Genomic DNA, 27,303 nt, shown 5'->3' with positions numbered 1-27,303 from the left:
TCCACAATATGATGGTTTGTACTGGTTTCTGTTCATAATTTGGGACTAGTAAAGCCAATGGTGACTTTACATGCCCTGGGAGACAGTAGTCAGTCCCAGGGTATGGAGTCTATGTTGGGGGTCGCTACGACACCCCTGGGTTACGGCATGGAGGGTGCTGTGTAACCCACATCAAAAACACATGAGACCCTATGGAGTAAAAGATCCCATAGCCCATAAAACACATGGAAAGACAAAGGAACACCTCAAATCACGTCTAAGAGTGGGAGTAAAAGAGTCTCACTCTTAGCAGGAGAAAAAAATAATCCCCAAAAATCCAGCAAAGCTGCTGGGGGTCTCACTAAGTTTGGGAAATTAGCCTTTACAGACAATTCTCCCTAAAAGCCTGCAACTCCGATATCCGCCTGGCCGACGTAATAGCCACCAAAAATGCCACCTTGCATGACAGAAACTTCAAAGAAGTCGTTGACATTGGCTCAAACGGCGGTTTCATCAGAACCGAAAGTACCACATTCAGGCTCCATACTGGTGCAAACTTCTTCATGGGAGGAAGAGTTACCTGCTCTGGGGAAATGTTCACAGGGTCCACCCCAGGCTGGGTCGTACACCACACGGAAAACCTTTTCCATTTCCGTCTGTAAGAGATATTCGTAGACACTGCCCTTGCTGCCTCCAAAATTCGCTGACAGTTCTGGGAAACACCTAAATGGCCGAACTCGCAGTAGTCCAGAGCCAAGCCATCAGGCTGGGAGAGCCCGGATTGTGATGCCACACTCTGCCCTCGTCCTGAGACAGGAGATCCGGAGCCACCCCCAACCGTATCGGCTCTTCCATGGACAAACGAAGGAGATCGGAGAACCAAGTCTGCCTGGGCCAGAATGGAGCCACCAGAATCACACGGCATTGGTATCTGCGAATCCACTGGAGTGTCCGCCGAATAAGCGGAAACAGGGAAAATGCATACACGAACTGGCCCGTCCACGGGAACAAAAACGCATCCCCCAGAGACTCTGGTTGAGCCCTTCTGCTGGCAAACTCCGAGCACTGCTAGTTTTCCACCGTTGCAAAGAGATCCAACGGGAGATGCCCCCATATCCAGAAGATCATTCAAACCTGTTGTTCCCTCAGCTTCCACTCGTGCAGCTGGTCGGCGTCCTGCTGAGTGCCTCTGCCTGCATATTCAACACTCCCGGCAGATGATAGGCCACAATGCTGATCACCTGAGCCAGTGCCCAATGCCAAACGTCCTGCGCCTCCTTCGACAGGACCCTTGAATGTGTGTCCCCCTGTTTCCTTAGATAAAACATGGTGGTGGAATTGTCCATCAACACCTTCACCACCGACCCACGTATGCGCGGTAGAAACGACTTGCGGGCCCAGTGTACCGCTCTCAACTCGAGCACATTGATGTGGAACGATTCCTCCCGAGACCACAGGCCTTGCACCTGTGAATTGCCGAGATGAGCCTCCCCACCCCGTCTGAGAGGCGTCTGTCACAATTATACATTGGAACTCTGGCTCCAGCAACGGCATGCCCGTACCAGTTTGGCCGTGCATGTCCACCAGCGAAGATCATTCACCAGACCTCCGTTGACAACCAATTTGTCAGACCAAGATCCGCGAGTCTGTGCCCACCGGCCCACTAGGAACTCTTGCATCGGCCTCATGAAGAGATGACAGTTTGGCAGCAGAGGAATACACAAAGCCATGGCCCCCAGCAGCGTCATGTAGCTTCGGACCGACACCCTTGTGCCATTCTTCCATTCCCCTGCCCTTTGCAGCAACCTCTTGACACGCTCGCTGGAAGTTTTCACCAGATTGTGATGGGTGAGAAACTCCACCCCCAGAAACACCAATTCCTTGGATGGCGTCAGAAACATTTTCTCAAAGTTGATAGCAAAATCCCAGTCGTTGCAACAGCTGCATGGTAGCACCAAGACTGTTTTACGACCTCCCTGGTGATGAACCTCTCACCAACCAGTTGTCCAGGTAGGGGTATACATGATGACCTTTCCTCAAAGAAATGCTGCCACTGGTGCCAGACACTTTGTGAACGTCCTGGGAGACGACTTCAAGCCAAATGGGAGGACCCGGAACTGGTAGTGTTCCTCGCCGACTACAAACCGTAGAAACATTTGGTGCACGCATGGGAATGTGAAAATATGCGTCCTGTAGGTCCAATGACGCCAGAAACTTGTCCAGCTGCACCGACCGGATGACCTCCTGAAGCCTGAACATCTTGAACTTCAGGCGTTGCAGAATCTTGTTCAACGCCCGAAGATCCAAAATGGGTCGCCACTTGCCATTGGGCTTCTTCACCACGAAGTAGGGGGAATACACCCCTTGACCCCACTCTGCCAGCGGCACCAGTTCTATAGCCCCCTTCTCCAGCATAAGAACCACTTCCTGCTGCAGGATTTGAAGATGTGGCTGCATGACAAACACCAGTGGAACCGGGGGACACTAACTCCAACGAGTGGCCTAGACGCACTGTGTCCAACACCCAACGGTCCTATGTTATTTTCCTACACGTGCATAGCCCCCCCGCGCCCCAGTCGATTGCCCTGAAAGCAGTCATTGTTACGGCTTAGTCTGCCGCCCTTTAGAAGTTTAGGACTGCAAATCCCACTTCTGCTGAGCCTGGAAGTCCCGACTCTTCTGCGCCGATTGGGCCGACCGTCGATACCCTTGCGAGGAATAACTGGATCGACTGTAACCACGGTCCCTGGTGGAACCAAACTGGGCATTACCTTAAGCCCCCCGGAATGGGTGAAAGGAGCGAAAAGAGCGCCCACTCTGTAAGGCACCTAAGGATTTAGCTGTTTCCGTGTCCTCCTTCATCCCTTTCAGGGCCTCATCAATCTTTTCCCCAAACAAGTGCTCCCCTTCACAGGGCATGTTGATGACGCGGCATAATGTCAGGCAGAAGAGAATCAAAGGTGGAAGGCTGCCACGTCCCACTTGTCGACAACAATCCATCTGTTTCCACTCACGTGGATGAGATGAGATAAGAACAGCAACGGCCCATTGGAAACCACAGTCGTCGCTGGAGCCGACAGCACCACCGTCGACGATGGAAGGGTAGCCTGCAGTCCAACCGTCGACGACGGGTCCACCGTCGGCGAGATCATCGTCGGAACCGCCTCCCTCGGCATTGACTTCACCGGCGACCAGGCCTTCTTGGCATCAGTGGACCGGTGTTTAGAAGACTCCCTGCTGGAGGATGACCAGTGATGGTCCCCGGAAGACGAGCGCTTCGATGATGATTCCTTCGGCTTGGACAAGCCCTTCACCTGCAACATTGACTTCTCAGGCCTACTACCAGACCCCTGGGAATGGTCCGACCGACCATGATTGGACGTACTCTTCGACAGCTGCTTACTCGAAGAAGATCTACTGCACTTCCCGACTCTGACACCGGCAAAGCAGGATGATGTTTCTTGGCCGGAGGTTCAGATGACGCCGCATGGCGATGTTTCGCCGACTTCACAGGCTGCTCCGAGGACAGGCTTTAGACAGACCCCACCTCCGAGGCTGGGTACGTGCCCTCATTGAGCCAACAGATAAGCCGCTGATTGCGGTCCTTAAGAGTCTTCTGCGAGAACTCTTGACAAATCTCACAAGTGTCTGCCGAGTGATGGGGGTAAAGGCAGTAGAGGCAATCCATATTACGTTCACCTTCATACAACCTTCTTCAACCCACAAGTAGCACAGGGCCGGAAAAGAGACTTCTTCGGAGCCCCTGAAGCCATCACAATTCCCGAGTATCAAGACACACGTGCAAAACACGAACAACGCGAGGTGATCCCAACAGTTTGGAGACTATTGAAATCTGAAGGGAAGCCGCGGGGGCGGGGCTATTTATACCCTACGTCCTACTGGTGGGGACTAAAGAACCCAAAAAGGACGCTGATAGGACACTAAAGTGCCAACGTTTTCCATAGAAAAACGCTAGGTTAAAGTAACCGAGGTTCCCAGCCTGATGAAGGGGAATACTTACAGCATGTGAATCCATGAAAGATCCAATGTTGGAGAAAATGCTACGTTTTTGGCCTACTGAGGGGACCTATGGTAAGGGGATATTAGAAAACCTGCATACTTTTCACAAAAGAGTTAGAGAATTGGTTAAACATCTTAGTGCTACGCAGGATGTATGAAAAAGGCAGGAAGGCCCATAATGTTAAAGTCTCAGAGGAAGGGGTGAAAAAGGAGGGTACAGGAATTTCTTCTGCACCACCCCCCATATGGGTGCAGTTCTTTATCACCCGCAAAAGGGTTTACAGACTCAGAGTTCAAACCTCAATTTTCTCCAGTGGCCACCCCCGTGATTGGGATACGGATGCAGATAATGCCTCCATCAGCTACGATCCCTTGAAAATGGGATATGGAGGCAAGTGGAAGGATAGCTCCTTCAATGGATAGAGCTGTAGGAAGGTTGAGAACGGAGAGCAAAAAGGGACTAACTCCCCCGACTGCTAGGTTAGCAGAGAGATTAAGGGTGGAGGAACAAGAGAGAGTAAGGCCGGTAGCCAGAAGAGTAGATGAAGGGTTAAGAATGAGTGAGAAAGGGGAGATCATGTCTTTTAGCGCTACGATAGAGGATAGGCTGCGAATGGCAGTAGCGGCACAGGAGCAGGAAAAATTGGAAGAAGCGCTGAGGCTAGCGAAGGAAGAGGTAGTGCTGTTACAGCACAGAGAAGCGGAGAGCAGGAATAAGTGAATAGACAGGCAAAGGACGTAGACAAAGGAAGGTGGAGGCATGGACAAGTTCTTGTTAGGTTGGATAAATCAGTCATCAAAGAGTTCAATATGGACCTGGAGGACAGAAGTATTGCTACAGGTACAGGATTTAAGCAAGGAGAACGGGAGTCGGCACCCTACAGTAGTGCTAAGAATGCTTCCATGCCTGTTGACGTATCAGGGGAAGTGCTAACAGGAGTACAAGACGAAGGCAAATGGGAATCTGATGTTGAGCAGGGAGAGCAGGGTGTAGCAGCCCAAACTCTAGCTCCAGTAGCAGCAACAATATCTGTTGCTACAGAAGGGACAAGGAAAGGCATATTATGTCTGTGGCCAGGCATGGACCAGAATAAGTTCATGAAGACACTCCCTTCACTCACTGCAGGGACGGGGAAGTGGAATTATGCATTAGAGAAACACACTATGTTGGTCATAGGGGATATGAGTATTTACGGCTCCAAGTGCAGAATGGTCAGACAAACTTTTGAGGAGAGTGGGGTATCCGGGAGTGCAGTTGGATAAAAAATACTGACGATGGAGCATCATTTAATAATTGCAGCGCATAGGTATGGGTGCCCTGCGGATTATGTATCCCGATACGCCAGATATAAATTCTATTGGAGCTAAAACAATCAAGTTGAATGAAGATCCTGCCACACACATCCATTTAATTCAGGAGATGTGGAGGGCAGAGACAGGAGAAGCATGGGATAAGAATGCGGAAATTTTTTACCATATGTTAAAGAAGGGACTTCCTAAGGAAATTCAGCACAATCTAGATAAGGTAGTAGGGATGGATGCCAAGAGTTGGTCGGAAATTGAGGCACTTTTTGTGCATTTCTTGTAAAAGGAGACAAAAGAAGGAAAGAGAGTATAGAACAGGCACATAAGGCAGAGGCCAAGCTTGTTCAGAAAAAGATAGTGAAAATCTGTTTGGAAGGAGCAGTGATTACCAGCTCCTGGGAGGGACAGCAGGGAAAATTGGGACAACAGGGACATAGTAAAATCGGGTATGAAGGTTTGATGGACGGGTATGATCCCAGTCCAAGGCAAGTGAGAGGGATTTCGAGGTGTAGAGGAGGATTTTCACGAGTTAGTGGGTCACTTCATGGATTTGGAGGAATGTGACCCCGGTTTAACGGGCCAATGGGGAATAACTATGGAGGGTTGTATGGGATTCAGTGATGGTTGTGCGGAAGGATGGGACATTGTTACGAGATTGTCAAGACAGGTCACAGTATTTTAAAGTGAGAGCTCAGCAAATGCAATCCACGAACATGCCATATGCCCCAGGCTCTATGTAATCGCAGCAGGCACATGTTGAACAGAACCCAGCGACTGGGGATGCACAGACCTATGTGATTCATCTGACCATGCCACCACACGCACTGGTATAAAGATGGGAGCAAATATTTTACCCCAAGGAACGGTCACTCATTACACTGCAGCAAATGTTTTTGGAGGGAATCATTTCTGGCTCCGCGGTGCCAATATGTACCACGAGCAGGGCAGCCAACAGGGAACTCTGATGTGTCCAGCCCTGTCAGTTACCACCGATCCAGAAGAAGAACCCTGTGTAGGTGTGCAGGTAGGTGACCTAACATTTTCATTCATGGTCGATATAGGGCCTATAAAATCTTGTATTAAGGAAGGCGAGTTCCCCTTGCCAGGCAAAACTATGGACATACACTGATTCTCTGGGACTATCCCGTCGGTTCCTTACACTGAAGATCTACGTATTAAGGTAGGTACAAAAAATGTTACCTGCTCCTTTGTTGTATTGCACAGATACCCCAGCAAATCTCTTGGTAAGCTCCACATGTTGATCACTTTCACAGAGGAAGGTATAGTATGCTCGACTCTTGGTTTATATCCAGTAACAGAAGTGGTGCGTTTGCATGCATACTGTACTGAAAGTGCAATAAGGGTGGGTGCCTGTACATTCAGCATAGTTTCTTTATGTGGTAATGGTTTTGTTGAGTTAGGTCCCGGGAATCAGAGATCAGACATGGCGGGTACCGACTGAGTTTTTGGATTGGCCTGTTGTGCCACAGGAGGTAACACCAGGCATACTGTTATGAATCTCCTAGAAGCAGTAGTCACCAAGAAGACCAGGGTGGTACTTTCAGGCACTAGTGAGGAAGGCGGAGAGTGGTGCACAGTTTTGTGCATCAATCCAACCATATCGCTCAGGGTCTTGTCCGATAAGTAATTGTTTGAAGACACCAAAGACACAGGAGAAATGGTTTTTGAGATTGGGGTGCCTTGCCAGATAGCGATAGAGCAAAGGGAAGTACCACAGACCATGCTGATCATTAGAAACACATCGCCACATTGGGAGGAGGATTTAGAAAAAGTGCCGGAGCATTTATGGACCAGCAATACTCATGTTGTGGGGCTGCTAAAGAGTGTTGGAGCAGTGTGGATAAAATTGAAACCTAGTACAATATCACAAGTTAAGCAGTCTAGAGAGGCGGAAAAAAGGGATTTACAAGACCATTATGGCATTGTGGGAGCTAGGTATAATACAACCTTCTGTGTCCCCATGTAGCACGGCCATCTACTCAGTGAAGAAAGAAATGGGGTCCAGTTGGAGGATGGTTCAGGATTTGCGCCCCTCAATAATATTGTTGAGGCGGAATTTCCAGTGGTACCGAATCCTGCTACCACTCTCTGTAATATACCAACTGGGTCGACCCACTTCACAGTGATTGATTTAAAGAAAGCCTTTTTCTCGGTCCCCTTACACTAAGATTCTCAGTACCTCACGGCGTGGTCAAATATTCGAGCTCACAAGGTTGCCCCAGGGGTACTGTGAATCTCTGAATGTTTTCAACAGGGTGGTTCAAATGGATTTGGGGAATTTACATGTGTCCAGTGCAATAATCCAGTACGTGGACAATTTTCTAGTTTGTAGCACTAGTGTGGAGATTCAATAATGCTTCTCGCCTTGCTTGTGAAAAAGGGGTATAAATTGGGCAAAGACAGAGGTAGTATATTTTGGGAAAGTGACATCGCCTGCAGGAAGGAAGGTAATGTCAGAGAGCCACTGCAGTTCAAAATACGCCTCAGCCAGTCACAGTGAAAAAAAAAAATCTGCTGTTTTTGGGACTCTAACTATTCTAGATCTTGTACTACTCTAGTTACGTGAGGCCCTTACTGCAGGGACTTAAGGAAGCACAGAATGTCAAGGGTCCGATAGAATGTTTGGAAGAAATGATGACTTAACTATGGGAACTCAAGGCTGCTATCAGCAATGCTACGGTCTTGACAACCCGGAATTACAAGAAACCCTTTTGTTTGTTTTTTTCATTTAAATGCCAGGTGATGACAGCAGTCCTGACCCGGCAAACATCACAAAGCCATAACCCTTTAGCATATGGTAGTTGACTCTTAGTCCCCAGTGATGCAGTGACAGTTCCCTTGTGAGCAAGCTTTAGAGCCAGCAGCTTTTGTAATCCAAAAGTTCAAACATTACCATGGGTTCCACAGTGACATTTTACGTGGCGCATGCAGTCTTTGTAATCTTGGAAAAGTCAAAATCGACTTTGACAACCCAAAGAGTGTCGGGGTATGAGGTTATTCTATCGAATGCATCTATACATCCCATACAGTGTCACCTAGACAATCCTGCAATATATGTGGCCAAGCCAGTGAAACCTGATGACATTGTCCACGATTGTCCAATGTATGGGGGAGAAGAGTAAGAGAGGAGGAGTGTTAAAGAGGACGATTTGGAAGGAAGTGATGCACTTTTTCTTGAGGGGTCCTCGACAATCAATCGGGACACTAGTGAGAAGCATACGAAGTGCAGTCATTGTGGGCTTTGTGGATGGGGAATACCAGGTTAGACTGAAACAGTTTCCTTCGCATTACTCGGTGCAAGCGCCGGAGCTAGTGGCACTTATAGAGGCGCTAGAAAAGAGTAAGGGGAAGGCATCACTATTTATTCTGACTCTACATATGTAACCTGCACTGTGCATTCAGAATTTCCAAGGCGCAGAGAAGAGGGTTTTGGAGATCTGATGGGACCGCTGTCCAGCATGCTGCGCTCCTATCCAGCCTAATCGGAGCGCTAACCCGGTCTACAGAGGTAGGAATCGTAAAGTGTGCTGTGCACACTAATAATACTAAATCAATAGCACTTGAAAATAATCCTGCAGACAGGGCATCGAAAGACGCTGGTTATTTGCCATTTATAGAGTCCCTGAAAATGGAAACTGTGTCCCAGCAGGTACAGTTGCCCGCTCCACACACTGCAGTCCCATTGCTTCAAATCATAGAAATACAAAGTAAAGCACCTAAAGAGGACCAGGAGCTTTGGGTAAAGAGAGGATGTGCCCCCACGCACATGAATTTGCTGTGGAGACAGGAGACAATGGGGTAGGTAGTAATGTCACTAGAACTGGTTCTTATGACTCTAGAGCAACTACATTACATACTTTGATGACTGCAGCAGAGCTCCAGGAGGAATGGTTCATACTAAACCTCCAAGAACAGGTAAGTAGATTTATAGGAAACTGCATAGTGTGTAGGGAATGCAATCCTGGAAACACCTTGAGGTCGGTAAAGAAAGTTTTGCCTAGGCCTTCTGAGCCATTTTGAGAGCTCTATATTGATTGATTGTGAGATGTAACAACTACTGGTACCTATAGTCGTAGTTTGCCCATTCTCCCGATGACTTGAGGTTTGTGCCTGCGTACACCCCAATGCTAAATCTGTAACAAGGTTTCTGGTGAGGGACGCATTTGTACATTGGGGAATGTGTGGGGTCTTTAAGAGTGACAGTAGAACCCACTCTTAATGCGTTGTTCTCAAAAATCACTTTGATCTTGGGAATCAATCACATGTGTTTAATATACCACCTGCAGGCCAACAGATTGGTGGAACAGTTGAATGGAATTCTCACAGTCTGTTTGCCCAAAATATGCAGTGATTTAAGTAAAAAGTGGTTGGACTGTCTGCCATTGGCTTTGTTTTATTTGAGGAATCAGCCAGGGAAAGAGCACCACCTCAGCCCTCACGAAGTTGTGTGGGCTGAGGTGCAGAGGGCATAGATTACACAAATACACACACATACTGCTCTCACCTGCACGCACAGCATCCGATGCACACAAGCCAGCAGAGATGCTGGGTGAGGAGTTTAGGGATTACCTTAGCACCTTAACCAAGAGTATCTCAATTATATCTTCACAGGTTGCGTCTTCGCACCAACAGCCAACAGAAAGAAGCGGCAAAGAATCAGACAATCTAAACAAGCAACTATTGTTCCAGGGGACCGTATCTTTATTCGGACCTTCCAGTACAATGCTGGAATGAGTGGCGTTTCCATGGGCCTCACAGAGTGAGTTTTGGAACTCCAACTGCTGTGAAGGTGGAGGGCAGCAAGAGTTGGGTCCATATGAGCCATGTATGAAAGGATACCGGTGCCCTTCCACCGGCACATGCTCAAAGTTGAGTATGCCATAAGGATTTGCAGTTGATTCCAGTGGAAAAAGGGCGTTTGAATGAAAATCAGTAATTTATTTTTAAGAAGAAAACTTTTGATTTAAAATGTATATTAGAATGATTGTTATGTCTTTTTTGTTTCTTTTGTCATCATGTTCAAAGATGGCAAACAGTATTGATGTGAATGGTTTAAATTTATATAGGGACATATTATTGAAGTCATAAAGAAATGTTGATGCAGATTTCTTGGACAGCGAGGACAATGTAAATTTAGACCCCATAGTAGATGCACATGGTTCTACAGCAGATTGTGTATGGTATAGTCACATGAGGAGAGTTGCTACATTTACTCTCTCATCCCCCATGCTTCTGGTGTTCCTAGGGTGTTTATCCTGGATGAAACAGAGTTTGCAGGAACACTGTCTAGTGCACCTGCCTTTGTGCAGTGTCCAAAAGGCAGTTCCAAGGGCAATCAGTCACAGCATCTTTTTTACCTTATGACGAACAATGTTCAGCTACATATCGCAAAGAGCAAAAGAATGTCTGGTGTACGCATAGAGACCAATTGAGTTTGAAAGGGGCTACTATTACTGATTGGAGCAATGGGGGAGGAGTTGCAGAGCTGGAGGGATGAAGGTATTCTCAGAAGAAGGGTTGGCACGTGTAAACCAAGAATGTAGAAATGTGTGGCAGAAATATTTAAAACACCGGACATGGTTCAAGGAGCCAGAAACTCCTGTTAAGATACAGACACTTACCCAATTACTCTGTGTCTAAGGGCGATGCCACAGTGCTTGTTGGCACAAATGTGAACTGGAGCCGCACGATTCGCATCGCTGACTTGGCTGGAGGTACAGCTCGCTTTTAGACATATTTTGGACGGAACACTTACAGGCAGTTGCCTCCCGCCTGGCGAGGTGTGTGCAGTTTGACCACGTTACATGTGCCCGTACTTGTTATTCCTGAGGAACATTTCATCCTAGCCCGCCCGATGCTCAAAGTCACATCAGTTCCCCCATCACACATGGACACTCCAATGACTGTCTGATCATGGAAAGAGACTACTGCAACGGACCAAGCGGTCCAACTACCTGTCTGCGGCATCTTAAGTTTTGATGGACATCCCTGAACAGTATGGTTTGTTTAAAGGAGAGGTGAGACTTCTCTCTTGCTATACACTCATCGGTTTAAATTTTTTAGCTCTCGTGTATTATTGGAATTACGCTTTTAACTCATTAGAGTTGGTTATTTTGTAATATTTCATCTTTATGGAAGGATCACCCCATATTTGAATTTGCAAGCCCCAGAATTTCTACTTTGTAGACCATTGGTAGCATTGGGACAATGTATTTAATAAGGTATGCGATTAAAAATATTTATTTTGAGATTCTAAACTTAAATGTTGATTTTGTTAGCATGTTCTTGAAAATGTGTACCTGAAAATGTGATACTCAGTTGATGGTCTTAAGGAATTTGGGTGAACACACAACTATCTTCTTTATTATTTGTAGAACTATCAACCAGTCAAAACCCCTGACGAAGAGTTAAAGGCTCGAAATACGTTGGGTCACACTAATATAGGTTTCTGAATTATTATCTTTTGTGAGCATACGTTGTTGAAATTTATTGAAATGAAGTTCATTTACAAATGTAACCAAGTTATTGCATAGACCAAGTAATCGAACTAGCATTAAGATTGTTATTGCTGAAAACTTCATGTCAAATCCATGGCTGATTTATCAGCCTGTGAAAGTGTGCAGGGGACGGCAGTTCCCTATTTTTGCGATCTTTATCTTTCATTTTCTTTATTGACAGCCCATGTGCCAGGTCTGTTTTTTTCTCCCCTGCAGCTTACAATTTTGAATATTAGATCTCTACTTTTATTTAATGACTTTCTACCATGAATAATTATACTTCCGTGGGCACTGTATATTTATCGGTATATACAGTACTGTTTGCTGAGTCATACAGAAACTTTCTGTCCATCCCTCCTGGCACCTGGCGTCCAAGACGTGGCAAATGCGAAGTGACTCCACGCGACCGGTTTGAACTCCTGCTATTTGTTAATTCTTCCGAATCGGCTTTCAGTGCCATTAAGGAAGCACTGCGGGCCCCGAGGCTCAGTCTTGTAGAACAGGAATATCCTCGACCTACTAACAGCTATGGACGGAGGGGCCTGTCAGAAGATAGTGAGCATGTGCTGCATGTGTGTACCTCCCAATGATTAAGAGAATGGGTCTTTGACTGTCGCTGCCTTGCAAAAGTGCAGAGTGATCATGAAGAATGAGGCACGAATCACAAATGACTGTTGGTTGAACTATTTTTTTGATGTCCATTTTATTTTCTTTTTTCCCCATTACCTTTAGTTCCTGTCAAATGCTCTTGCAATGTTGTTCTGCTTAGGTACCGAAAGCAGCTACCATGATGGTTGTGACCCTGTCCAAAGCTAAAACCACTACCGTTTCATATCACATGGGTACTTCGACTGAAGCGGTCTTGTGTCCTCCACCAAGTTGGGATGATTGTGTGAAGAGCGGGTAGATTGCAGAAATAGTGGGGGACGAGTTGGGTTTGTCCAGCAGAGGAGTATGCCCATATTGTCTGGGGAGCGGCAAAGCTGGCATGATGTTGGAATATTGTATGTATCCAGTGTAGTTAATGCAAATGCGATATGCGTTACTTTAAGTGTTACTTTGTGTTCAAGTTGATACATTTTCATTTGCTCGCATGCAGCAAGATAAATATCAAAATCGCCAATGTAATATAAACACAATTTAGATATGGCGTGCTACGAAGTGCCTAGAAGCTGGGCCACGAGGAGTTTCATAATGCGCATGCGTGAAAGGGGACTTGTCATGAAAAACCCACGGTGACATAGGCACAATAGTTATTAAACATGCATGCACCGATATATACACATGGATACTTTAAAATTCTAAACACAGCCAGCTCTTTTTTATAAATGTGTTAAACTGTGCAGTCAGGGGTTCGCGAGGTGAATTTTAAGTGACTGGGAGAAACTGGTTTTGCAGGGTTGGGGGCCCAAAGGAAAGGTAATGAATAGCCACGACATTGAGCAGATGTTCAGCCAACAAACTGGCCAGGGATTTATGGCTTGGCAGTATCGCGGAAGGAAGATGTAATCTTTTAACTGCATGGGAGCTTGTTATTTATTATTCAGAGGGATCCGGCCATTTGCTTTTGACCAACAAACTTGGGGTGAAGTGACTCTCGGGGCCAGAGTGACCAATACTCCATGGGTTTCGATTGTTTTCTCAGGATGTGACCAGAGAACACGCTTGCTGAATTGTTAGTCTTTTATATTAGTATGTTCCGAAGATGTCAGCAAGCCGGGGTGGGGGAGATGGTTATCACCAGTTCAAAGGGAACCCGTTTATTTTGCCCCTCCTTATGCTGGTTGACATACTTGTGCAAACCATGTGCAATTACATCCAAGGATAGGTTGTCTCAGGCCAGCTGTGACTTGTAATGAATTATGTTTGTATGTGAATGTGTAACTGTACGATGTCATAACCTGCCACAGACAAATCCTCAAAAGGGGCGTTGTACACATGAGATGGATATGGTAGTTAAGATAACTGCAACCAATGGGAATGGCGGAATTGGAGAAAGATTGGATTTCTTTGTATAGGTTTATCAGATGTGGGGGGGGTGGATTGCAATAAAATATATGGGAGTGTTTTAACTGTTGCGAAAATGTATATTATGTGTCAACTTGTGTGGTTCAGGGCGACTCGGGTTAGTTTGACTCTACAGAATCATCTACAAACATATACCCACATTTTAGGTGGCAGGCCTGCTTTGAGTGAAGGTGATTAGAGACCCAACCTCACATGCCACAGTAGAATTCTTCACAAATCTCCCTCTTGTGGCTTGAATTAGAGGAGACCTCTCTCGATAACTGGCTGCAATGGGCTTTGTGTGCCAACAAGAATTCCACTGCATAGCAGCCTTTATTGCTAAAGGAAGACAATACTGTGGACTAAAACAATACATCTGTAATGTTGTTGCAGAGCCATTTCAACATGTGGAATAATCCTTTTGAATCATGTTTTCAAATATCAAACTATAGCTTGGACAGTCAGAGTGTCCTAAAACTTTATTTTGATGATAAGCCACAAGTATTCCGATAACAAAAAAAAGTGTCAAATCAAACCTAAACCTGCTATTCTTGGGCCTAACCAGTTACAAAACAAACGTGAAATGTATAGCTACAGAAAATATACAATAGGAAAAAGATCATAACATCCTAAAATGTGGGAAGCTGGATTGAACCGCTAAAACATGAAAGCAAAAATGTTCGTTTTTTCCTTAGTCCCAGGGCTATACCGGTAAAGCGCACGCGTGTTCAAGTACAATAGGGAGACGTAGCCCACAGTAAAAACAATAGTGCAGGACCAATCATTGCTTAAAATTCAACTCTTAAAAAGGGGCATCAAATCACACATGCACATTATAGGCGTAAAATTGGGTAAGTACTAAATGGAAACATTATGATTCACCGTTGTACAAATGGAGGTTGTTTGGGGGAGCAGAACTACTTACACAGCAGCAGCAGATTAGGACGATCATGAAGGACTGCAGGACTCCAGCTGTTCCCACGATCCATGTCAAACGCAGAAAGAGAATAACACCGAAGATATTCTGGAGGCAGGGAAGGTACACTCCCATCAGGGTGCCCATGCTAGGTGACTGGAAAAGAAAAAAAACAGACATAAGACAGACATCTGGAGAAACTGTGCTACACCAGGTTCAAATTAGTGTCTGGGATAAATATAGGGCTACAGATCATGCAACTTAATTAGCTAATGAACATATGTGCTGTGACAACAGAATGCAAAAATACAAACTAGATAATAACTTTTGTATAATGACAAGCAGGGAATACGCGTTAGAGAATTTTCCATTTGAAATACCACAACAGCAGAAAGCTCTTCAGGATTACGTCTTCTCTCTTGGGAAAATCCTGGGCTCAAAGAATTTGAATGGAACTAACCAGTTCAAAATAATAGCCTGCCAAAGATAATGAGAAGATCATTAACAGTCTATTGTTGCAAAGATCGGAAGAAATTATGCGGGTCGCCACTAATGAGTAGTGCTCAAGCATCCATTATCAAGGAGCCAAGAGCAAAGCAGGTTGATCTGCTGCATGTTGGTAGTGGCTGGCCACAAATGAACCACAGTGACAAACAAGGAAAACATTGGCTATATTAATCGAAGTTTATTTCCTAGTTTAACCTCAATTTTTTTATGACATGCTGTAATTAATGCAGACGTGTGATAATTAGTTAGTGATCTCACACTGTACTCATTTATGACATTTATTTTATTAACACGCCAAAACATAAATTTCACCAGTGCAGAATTATTTTTCATCTCATCTAGTAGGTGACATTGCAATAGTCTAAAAAAGTTCAAAGTCTATACAATAACATGTAAAAAAAAGTAACAAACTGCAGGTACAATTGAATCGATGTTAGTTTGCACTGAGATCATGGGATATCAATTTATTTAAAAAACTAAAAATTGATAAATAAGGATTGTGTGAGATTATGGACTGCTGGTGCGCATTATGGCACAACTGCATTAATGGAGTCCCTGTAAAAATTATATCTCAAAGGACACTTTAGACCAGAGACCGAGCAGCCTGCCGTTCTGTGACCAGAAGTCAGGCTCACACCACCTTACACAGAGAGACGTGTGCATAGCCAAAAGTGTCAGCATCCCCAAAAAGCAATCAACTCAAACCTGGCTGAGCCTACAATAAATGTATATAACACAAGAATTTTATGTAAGTAGTCCCTCATTACAGATCGGGCATTTCGGTGGTACGTCAGAGCTCAAACATCCCAAAAATCAAATCAGGGATGCCAAAAATCTTCTGCAAAGTCATCCGCTAGCCAGAACGATCACTTGAAACAATGAGCTAGAGGTTGAGGTCTCCAACTGCATCAACCAAGTGAAACCTTATAAACACAATGTTAAATTGATAACCGTTCAATACTAGCCTTCATTCAATGTATGTTGTCCAATCTTTCCCTCGGCCTCTCGGCTTAGGCTGTATGGTATTCTTTTTTGGTTTATCAGACACGATCTGACACTACGAGCCTGAAGGCTCCTAGCTACTAGCGAGTAATGGATAGAAAGCCTCGTCTCCCAAGAATAAAATATCCTTTACAAAAAGAAATGCAACCAAACCATGGGTCTATGCAGGCGATGGGGGGCCTTTAGTTATCCACCTCACAGCTCTTTTCCTGTCCACTCTATCCCCAATTCCTATCGGGTCCCCGTCATCTATTCTTTGCCTTATTATGGTCTTTAAAATTGCCTTTCGGAAATGTATCGCCCATAACAGGAACAAAGCTGTGGAACTTCCTCCTCATTAGTTGGATAAACTGTAACCTCAAAGTGAATTCTGCTTTGCATTCTCATCGTTCTGTTAAATTAAAAAAAAAAGTCTAGAAAACAAAACTAAAAGAAGTGTCCTGCAGCATCGCGACTCTTACCCCCCACACAACAGGGAGTGAGCCTGGCCTGAAGCTAGTGTATAAGAATCATGGGACAGTTCGAGAAAGCAAGGCAGAGTTGCACACATTATGCAGACTTTGGCTTTCCGAGTTCGAAAAAGGCTCAGACGCCTCAAACTTTTGAAAGCCTTTTTGTCCTTGAAGCAGCCAGTTGATTGATACCATGGGACAAAACCCATGGATCTATGTGATCACTGCGACCACACAATTGACGGCCGAACATGCAGACTTTATTTTTGTTGTTGTTCATTATACCCACTTTACACCACATAGATATGCGGGGGGAGACCCCCCCCCCCCAGCCCTCCCATATTACTATGTATACCCATACCGCCCCCACATATATATGTGGTGTAAAAGGGGCATATAAAAAAAAAATCGGGCATTTCGGCCGTCGCAATTGTGAGGGCGACATTTTGGGCCATTTCCGACTGGGGAGTAATGAAGACTATCCACAAGCAATAAAGGCATTACTGAACGCCACCCTTGTTCGACTCAGTCCTTATTTTTGAAGTATCAAAGATATCAAAGAATACACCATAAGGGCAAAGAGAAAAAAGGTATTAATGCAAAACTTAGGGAAGAATGCATTTACTTTATACATTAATTCTGAGACATGTAATGCCTGGACGGCATGACGAAACACTAACAGAAAGCAAATCCAGGTTCAATCTGTAACGGTTCACAAAGATATTAGGGAACCGCCCACGTAGCCACCCTACAAGTTTCCAGTAAAGACAGTTCACTAGCCTCAGTCATAAGAGGAAACAGTATCACGAATGTAGTTCCTCTTAAGCCTTTACGGGAAAAGGGCCACCAGTGTATTTGTCAGTGGAAGCTGTCAACCATTTGCTAATGCACAGGAGGATAGATTGCTTTTCGCTCAGTTTGTAGAAAAAAAAAATGGTCAGAACATTATTCTGGGTAAAACTGAAAGTTCATGGTTTAAAGGGTTTGACATAATCATAGCCTCTGGCACCATTCTGGAAGCACTAATAGTTTTTCAGCATGCCATTATTAATTGGGAAGCATGAACATTTGGCTTGATCCCACGCCAAACTGCTAGTTTAAATCCCTTCTGCAAAAGACCACAAGCCACCCCAGACATGTTTTAGACTCATTGGGCACCATTGGCGAGGTCTAGCTGGGTCCCTAGGTACATCAGGCTTTGGTCACACATCTGGGTATACCCATCCCACTCAGGCTGACATATGCAAAATTAGGTTTTTAATTAATTATGATCACTGGTATTGCTCGAAACAACCCTCCAAATGATTTGTTTGTCAGCCTGTCATTAAAGGGGAAACAAATCCTTGGACATGTGAAACGTAGAAATATCCTTAGATGTAAAGGACGAGTCACTTCTGCAGAACGCAGCATCACTAAATAGGGGGAGCGCACAACTAAGATGGCTATGCTGTTCTGAGTTCTGTCTAGGATGGGGCAAGCAGGGAGCAAGCCTACACCCGGCTAACGGCATCTGCGGTGCCCTGGCAGATGTGGATAGCCGTGGGAAGTCCACAGGCGCCGATGGGTGAAGTTCTGGAGCCTCATGCAGTGTGAGCACTCTGATCCAGCGACCTCGGAGTGGCCGACATCTGCGGCGGCCAGACCACTTCTGGCCCTGGGATGTGCACTGTGGCATTTAGATGTGGATGAGGCAGATCGCAGTTGCTGGCGGCAGATGGTAAAGAGGGTGGCCGACGTCTCCTCGACTACAGCAGCCCAGCCTGCGATGGGCTGGTGAGGACCGAGCTGCCCAGTTTATACCACATGTTGCCCCAGTGGTAGCAAGTTTTTGGTGTCTGCCATTTTTCATCGGTTGGCTCGGCCGTGCGGAGCGTTCCTGCCGGCTCTGCGCTTGAAGGCTTGCCGGCATCTGGATTAGCTGGTGGTGCCAACTACTCACGGTGGTACAATACCCTGCTGGAAGGGAACTAGATGGACATTGTAGAGAGGCCCGATTGCATATACTCTGCCATAGGGGCTATGGGAAATTGCTTATCCACAGAGTTGTGCGGATGGCAAAATGCAACAAGTGGCCGTCCAGGATGTCATTTCCCCATAAGGAGCCCTCATCAGTGGCTGGTGCTACGGCCTTGCTGGCAGGTGGTGAGTCCAGTAGTCCAGAGGAGATAAGATGGCGGCAGGATAGGGTGGGAGCACGTGTATTGCTGGCAATGACCACCAAGGATTGATCACCAGTGGACATGGCAGTCATACTAGCCCAAATGAAGTCAGGCTTTGACTCCGTTAATGGAAAACTGGACAGCTTGGTCTACAAAATGGATTGAATGCAGCAACGACTTGATTAGTGTGACCGGATTTCGGAGGCAGAGAACCGGATTGGGGCCCTGGAGGACTCTAGTGCAGAGGCATGTCGGGCACTGTGAACCCTGCAGCAAGAAATTAAAGGAGTTTGTATGAAAAATGAAGATTTAGAGGCCAGATCTAGGAGTAACAACATTCCTGTAGTTGGGGGTTCCACAGTCGGTCCCACAAAAGAACATGACGTCTTTATGGAAGGTCTTATAAAAGAGGTTTTGGCTGATCCACGGTTGTCCTCACAGTTTTTGGTACAAAGGGTGCACCGTGTGTCTCTGCAGATTCCTAGGCCAGGCCAGAAACCCTGTCCAGTGATTGCCAGTCTACTGAGCTACCGGGATAGCAACACTATCCTCAGAGGGGCTCAGGATCTAGGCGTTCTTCAATTCCAAGAATCCAGAATCTTCTTTTACCTGGATTTCACTCCTTCCATACAGAAAGCTTGCATATCCTTTGCTGCCGTGAAATGCCAACTGTGGGAACGAGGGCTGGAATATGCTATGTTGTACCCCTCGAAGCTTCAAGTGGTGCACAACAACAAAACTCACTTTCATTTACCTGATTTATTATGTGGGCATAATGCCATAATGGTCATGAGCCTACGGTTTGGGTGATTGTAAATTTTAATGCTTTGGGAGGGCAAATTGATATGTTCATGAATGTAACAGCATAGTTCATCCTAGTACCTAAATATGACATTTCTGGGTGGGGCCTTTCCTTTGCCTGTGGAGCGGTTGGGTTGTGACGCCTGGTGTCCCTGGGTTGTAACCATCTTTGCTAATTTGGAGTTGCGTTATTTGGGCAATTGGGGGTTTCACTGAAAGTTGGGGCAATGTGGTCATGGTGGTGAAGTCTGCTGGGTGGAGGGATATCATTTTTAAATTTAGTTTGCTTCATGTCCTTTGAGGCACTGTTGTGACACATAGTGGGAGGGATGAATAGTTCCAGAACATGGTGTCTTCCCAAGCTGTTAAAGTTTCTGGTCCACAATCACCAGAGGTATGTTCATTTCTTAGCTGGAATGTTAGGGCCTGAATAACCCTGCTAAAATGAGCAGAAGTATGGCCTACTGTGAGCAACACAAGGCGAATTGCACTGCTCCAGGATACCCATTTAATGGCAGTTCGAATGAGGGTGTGGCTAGAAAGGAGAGGGGTGCAAGGTGTTATACATCATTCTAGTCATATTCGTGGGGCATAATGACCCTCAAACGTAAGTCCCTGTGGTTTAAGGTGCTGCAACATGAGCAAGATTCGGAGGGCCGGCTCTGGTATCCTGGGGCGCAAACTTCGGACTATTATCAAAGTGTATGGCCCAAATGTGGTTGATCCCGCATTTTATAAGCAAGCACCAGACAGATGTCTTGCATATTCGCAAACCCAGGAGATCATGGCAGGCAATTTTGAGCAAGGCTGTTGTCGTTGGTTGCTTGTGAGTTACGTTGAGGTTGCAATATGAAATATTTGAGGTTGCCTGATTTTTGGAGAACGCTATTTTTGGGGGGAGCGCTGGTCAGAACACACGTACGATTCATCGGCCCACGCCATGAGATCGCGAATAGACTACATTTTGGCGTGGGCTGCCAAGGTACATGTAACAAAGGAGTGTCCCCTTCTCCCTAGAAAATACTCAGAACAGTCTCCTGCCTTGTGGAGATTTAGTGTGGGCGATGGGACTGTTGCTAGGACGTTTTGGCACTTTAAGATACAGGCATTGCAAGATATAGTATTTCGGGGGGAGGTATTGGAGATTGTTAATACATTCTTTGAGACCAATGTGGGGTCTGTGCCTTCTGTGGGGACAGTTTGGGAATAGTTCAAGGTGAACAGTTCAAGGTCTATCTGCGTGGGAGGTGTATTACATTGAAAAATGGGGTTCCTAGGAGCAAAGTGACAGTTTTCAGATTTGGAAAACAAACTAAAAAACTTGCAGTAGAAGATGGGTCTGAGGGCACTTTGGCCTCAATTAGAACTGCACTTGATCACTTTAGGGCAGAGGCAGACGTGGCTTCTCCCCGCATAGCTCGCAGACATGGAGAGGAGGGTAGAACAGATTGACACTTGGCCAATATTTCGAAGTATGAGAGGGGCCCAGTAAATATAGTTATAATCAGGAAAGAGGATGGCTCCTTGGTGTCAGAGCCTGATCCAATTTTGGACACCTTTGATAGGTTTTATGGGACACTTTATGCAGCAGGGGAACCCCCCGACCCAGATGCATTACGTATGTTTGTGTATGATACCCCGCTAGCAAGGTTAAGCAATGAGGTTAGTGACCTACTTGACGCCCCAATTACAATTACTGACATTTTTGCTGCAATCAAAGAGTTTCCATCTTCTAAAGTCCCTGGCTCAGATGGCATTACAGTTGAATTTTTTAAAGAATTTGGGCCAAATGTCGTAACGCATTTGCTTCTGGTGTGGTAGGCGATGTTGCATACCGGTAGGTTACCACCCACTTTGAGAGAAGAAATAATTACACCGATTTTGAAACCCAGCAAGGACCCAACAGGGTGTACATACTACAGGCCAATCTCTTTAATAAACCTAGACACAAAGGTACTCAAAGATTCTGGCAGATAGGCTCCTTCCTCATCTCGCCTCTATTGTGAATTTAGACCAATCTGGTTTTATGATGGGTCGTTCAACTGCCCTGAATTTGAGGTGCTTGTTTGTAATTGTTGCTCAAACTGGCCCTGATGTGCAAACAGTGGGGGCCCGTTTAGATATCAAGAAGGCGTTCAACTTGGTGGCGAGGGAGTACCCTTTCGCTGTCCATGAGACTGTCAGGATTCCCAATTACTTTTTATAGTGTGTTAAAGTGCTGTATGCCAATGGCACAGCGAGGATAGAACTGTTTGGTAGGTTCTCAGCCTCTTTTCAGTTGGGTCGTGGTTCACAGCAGTGGTGCCCTTTATCGCCACTCCTGTTTGTATCGGCCAGTGAGCTGCTGGCAGTGGTTGCTGCACCAGAAACTGTGAATGGCGCTTTAGGGTGTGAGAGTTAGTGTCTTTCTATGCTGATGACATGATACGCTATGTCAAAGAGCCGGAGATTAACTTATCTCCCGTCACTCACGAAGTTGAAAGCTTTGGTAGAGCGTCAGGCCTACAGGTTAACTGGTGTGACAAACTCCAAGATGTCGTCACTGCTTGCTAAGGGGGAGCCTCTTCCCATGAGGCCAGGGTGGTGAAGCCGCTACCCGTTAGTCCCCCTGGGGTTGGTAATCAGTGGGTGGATCTCATGGGAGGGAAGATCCCCTTGGGACCAGTGACAACCACATCGGAAGAATCCAGTATTTTCACCAATCATTTGACCCTAGACCCCCTTCCCACAGGGATCCTCTTCCCACAGTGATCCTCTTCCCAGTGACCCCCTCTTTTCTTAACCCCTACCTTCTTACCCCATGTACTTTTAAAGCAGTGCAGATAGAAAGTACTGAGACGAGGGAGATCCTTAGTGAGTTGCCAAATCACCACTCACTTGGTACTGAGACGTGGGGGAGGTGCGGAGCAGTGCCGAATAACCTTTGGAACCACTTGTACATTTACATTTATTAATTTGCACCTCACAACCAATTGGCCCGAAGGCATACTGGTTCTACAAATGGTATGATGATCCCATCGTAGATGTGAGAACAAAACAAAAAAATCACCAACAAATACAGTGGCCCCTGTAGAGGGATGATCGTTATCTGAATAGAAAGGTTTTCAATTTCTTTTTGAATACACTCAATGATTTAGTTGCTCTAAGATCCGGTGAACAGACTTCCTCAGTCTCATTGTCGCTATAAAAAAGGCACTTTTGTTGACCTGAGTTAGCTTGGCTCTAGGTACCATTAACATATTAGTGTTGGCGGATCTTACGTTTTTTACCATGGGTTTCCTTTTTAGCATTTCTGCGAGGCATTGTGGATTGGTGCCCTCTAAGCATTTGAAGGTTTTAGTTAACAGACAATACTGTATTCTGGCATCTATGGGTAACCAGTATAGTTTTTTTCTGCACCTCAGAGATCTGTTAATTGTTTTAGCAGTACTAGGGCACGTCCAGCACTATTCTGAATGACTTGGAATCTGGCTATTTCCCCTTTCCCCACTGCTATCAGGAGGCTAATGCAGTCGTCTATTTTGGAGTTTACGACGGCACCCTTGCCACAGTCTCGTAGCTCTTTTCTGTGTGGTAGAGATGAATATGGGATAGGAGTCTAATACATAATAGGCTGATGTTGACACGAGGCTGTTGAGTTGGGCTCTCATATTCAGATTTTGGTCTAGATAGACCCCTAACTTTTTAATCTTTCGTTTGGTTGCGATTTTATAATCCACTATTAGAAAGTGGAGATATTCATGACATGATTTTTGTATTCTGGCGTTAGTGCCTATAACCATCAGTTCAGTTTTATTATTAATGCTAGCTCACTTTCTAGCATCCAGTCCGGATCACACTATATACATTATTAATGGCACATGCGTCTTCATTGTAGTTCCCTGTGAGGGGGATTATAAACTTTGTATTATCAGCATAGTTTGAAAAACATATACCCCTTAGCCTCCAGTAACTGGAAGAGAGGGGTAGTGAAAATGTTGTATAGCGATGGTGATATGGTAAAAGTGCTGGGCTAGCTTCCGCAGTACTACTATAGACCCTAATGTATCTATTCTCTAGGAAGGATCTCACACAAGCTATTGCACTACTGCTGAAATTGGCCACTTCCTTTAGTCTATGAATCAGTAATGTATGTTCAACCAAATCGAAAGCGGCAGATAGATGGAGTACCACGAGCAGCATAGTTTGCCCATTGTTCATATTTTGCATCATACTTTGACTTTAAATCCAAAAGGGTGGACACAGTTCCAAAACCAGTTCTAAAACCGGATTGCCATTTGTTAAGGGCACTGTGGTTATTTAGATACTCCAAAATGTGTTCACATGCACCCCTTCCCTGAATTCTAAGCAAGAATGGGGAATTAGTAATTGGTCTATAACTAACCAACACTCGAAGAAGCAGACACTTGAACAGAGCATACTGCAAAGTATGTGGGTCACCAAAAAGGAGCTAGAGATTCAAGGAGGTGGTGGCACAAGTCAGAAGACTGGGAAAAGAGGGTCTGGGACCCCAATACAGTGGGAGAGACCCAAAGAAGTACAATGACTTCTACAAGGATTTGGCAGGGAAGTCAACCAAGTCCGCACAGAGGGAAACTAAGAAGAAATAACTAACTTATTTTCATACTTTTAAATTGGTGTCTTATCTGCATTTTACCTCCAACCTTATTGTGCCTTTATTACTTTGTGATCCGCAGTATTTCACTAACTGTAGGTGTTTTGAATCAGCGTTTTAGATATGCTGTAGTGCCCGTATACTTCTTAGTCCGCTTCCAGGTGTGACTATGCCGGCGCGACTAAACCGGTTAAATCCGGTTTGTGTCCAGTGTGTGCCATGTGAGCCGTTCCCTCCTAGGTTGCCTTTCTGATCCTTGTTAAGTACCTGTGGGCTTTTGTTTCAGATCTTTTTTATGTCTCAAGCCGAGGTAATTACAAATATCCCAAAGAACAGGAAAGCTAGACTGGCGGCCCAAAGGTATGATAACCTACAGTCCTCTTGCCAGCATGCATCTCAGCCCTTTCATATTATTTTTCCTGACTGTGGCACCGCAATCTCACAAACTGACTGTAATGCTGGGGTTTCGGACCAAGCTTAGCCTTGTCTCACTGGTCAGCCTTCCATAATGGCCACCTCCATCAGCCCTTCGTACTCCTTAAGCATTAAGCAGGTGGAACCATACAATTCCATTGATGCAGAAGTTGATTAGCGCTCCCAAACTTCCACTATTTCAATTTCTCCCTCGGCTACCGCCAGTGCTGCTCCCTTTATTCAAGTTGCACTTCTTAATACCCGCTCACGCTGACTCCACGGAGTGGAGATTGCGGACCTTTTATTATCTACCAGTCCTGATCTACTTGCTATTACAGTGCCTTGGCTTGATGAAGCCACACCATCAGAAGCCCTACATGCCATCCCTAATTGTTACTTCCTTCTTCGTGCCGATCATATCAGCGGGCGACGTGGTGGAGTAGCCCTATTGTCAAATAAGTCGCTTCAGTTTCACGTAATTTCTCATGAATCACCTGTAGACTGTGAATCCCTTTTGGTGAAACAAAAAATGTCAGATAACGTCCCTTACCATTGTCATCTACAGACCCCCAAGGACCCTCCCTCACTGAGGAGCAGTTTTTAAACCTATTAAATAATGTTACTAAGTCCCAGACACCAGTTTTGGTGATGGGTGATTTAAATTTTTTGGTGATGCTCCTTCTGACGCTGTTACTGTCTCACTAATTTGTGCATTGTATACGATAAGTTTTTCCCAAATGGTGACTAGCCCACCCACATTGCAGAACATACCCTTGACTGGCTTCTTGTACACCACCTTACACTTACCAATCTGACTGTTCCATCCTGTATCTGGTCAGACCACTCTGTGCTGTCATTCCACATCAATCTTCCAGAACCCCCTGCTAGACTTGACACCAACCCCAGATCTGTTGCGCGTACGCATCACTGCAAGTCCTTAACCCCTGATAAACTCTCTCCACTACTCCGTGATAAGCTTAATGCTTTGGAGGGTTTTGATAATGCGGATGAGCTAGCCCGTCATATCACAAATACTCTGCAGGTGTATCTCTTCATAAAGGCTGGTTTGATGACACTATAATTCAACTTAGGCTGAAGAAACGATCCGCCGAACGCTGCTGGCGCAAGAACCCCTCAGTTACCACTCTGGGCAATTATAAAATCTTGGTCAAGCAATATAAGGAAGCTATCATCGCAGCTAAATCTTAACTGTATAACGATAGGATTATGCATCAAAACCGAGTTCTAAAGAACTCTTCTCCACCCTAAGTGAATTTAAGGGTAAGCCATGCTCTATGCAGGGTCCGGCGAAAGATCATAATTGGTGTCAAACCATCCATGATTCCTTTATCAATAAGGTTATTATGCATCAAAATAACTTTCAGTCTACAAGGGACGCATGTTACTGCCAGGATATTTCCAACTCCGGCAGTGTGGCATTGAACTCCCTTATATCTACCACCTCTCTTTTCTATTTGGTCCCTTGCTCTGAAACCAATGTCCTGCAAATTATCTCCTGCATGAAACCTACCTCCTGTCAGGGTGATGTTTGCCCCTCTAGCCTTTTCATTAAATGTCTGGACGTGCTTTGTACTTGGGTCACACAATTCATTAACCTCTCTTTTGCGGAGGGGTCTGTTCGACCTTTTTTTGAAGGAGGCTTGGGTCACCCCTCTTAAAAAAGAGAATCTTGATCCCTTTCTACAGATAATTACCGTCCCATCACAAATGTTCCCTTTCTTCTAAAGATTCTGGGTAAGGTGGCTTATACCCAGTTTCAGACTTTTGTTGAAGGGAATGATATCCTCCTGGCTCACCAGTCAGGTTTCAGAGTGGGGCACGATACTGTAACTGCCATGTTAGATTTCAAGGCTAATCTACTAAATAGCCTTGATCTTGGGCATCCAGCAGTACTGATGTTGCTAGATCTGTCCTCTGCATTCAACCTTGTGGATCACGCTTTAGAGGATAGACTTTGCACTGTTGTAGGCTGCTCTCCTAAGGCGTCCCAAAGGATCTCCTCTTTCCTTGGTCCACGTAATGCCAGAGTGAGTGTTGGTGAGGCCTTCTCGAAGCCCACTACAATCAGGTGTGGTGTCCTTCATTAAGTCGTGTCTCTCCCCTTCCTTGTTTAACATTTATATCATCCCCTTTCTGAGACTTCTTGATAGCCTGGGTGTCCAGTGTGCCAATTATGCTGATGTGACCCAGGTTGTCGTTAAACTTTCTGGTTCTTATTATCAGGAACTGGCTAATCTTAATTCCATTTATGCTGAAATCCATGCCTGGATAGCTATCAATTCCCTCGCTCTGAATACCAAGAAGACAGAGCTCTTGATTGTTGCCTCTAGTTCTAAACTGAAATCTCTATTACCCGAGTATAAGAGCTTCCTCATTTTCTGTACCATGATTCCTACAGCAAAAAAGGTGAAAACGTGTTATTCTGGATGCAGCGCTAACAATGAATCAGCATGTTGCTCAGGCCCGATCTTCTTGTAGCTCGATCAACAAATTGTTGTGCAACAACCGACTGTTCCTGACGCACGAAAACGCAGCAATTCTTGCCACCGCTCTCATTAACTCCCGCCTGGACTAGTGTAACAGCCTT

At 45.4% G+C, this 27,303-nt stretch overlaps 1 protein-coding gene across 4 annotated transcripts in view; it reads right to left on the bottom strand.

Moving 5' to 3' along the window:
* SLC12A4 (solute carrier family 12 member 4) overlaps positions 1 to 27,303 on the bottom strand; it is a 1,569,223-nt gene that overhangs the window by 750,973 nt on the left and 790,947 nt on the right. For all 4 annotated transcript variants that reach the window (XM_069639659.1, XM_069639652.1, XM_069639655.1 and 1 more), the window contains exon 4: positions 14,755 to 14,901. In XM_069639659.1, the coding sequence (XP_069495760.1) occupies positions 14,755 to 14,901 (147 nt within the window). The remainder of the gene's footprint in view (positions 1 to 14,754; positions 14,902 to 27,303) is intronic.

The sequence above is a fragment of the Ambystoma mexicanum genome, chromosome 1q (assembly GCF_040938575.1).
Source record: "Ambystoma mexicanum isolate Mex_15411 chromosome 1q, UKY_AmexF1_1, whole genome shotgun sequence".
NCBI classification, from domain to species: domain Eukaryota; kingdom Metazoa; phylum Chordata; class Amphibia; order Caudata; family Ambystomatidae; genus Ambystoma; species Ambystoma mexicanum.
The sequence above is the reverse complement of the archived record's forward strand: the minus strand, read 5'-3'. Positions and strand labels throughout refer to the sequence as shown.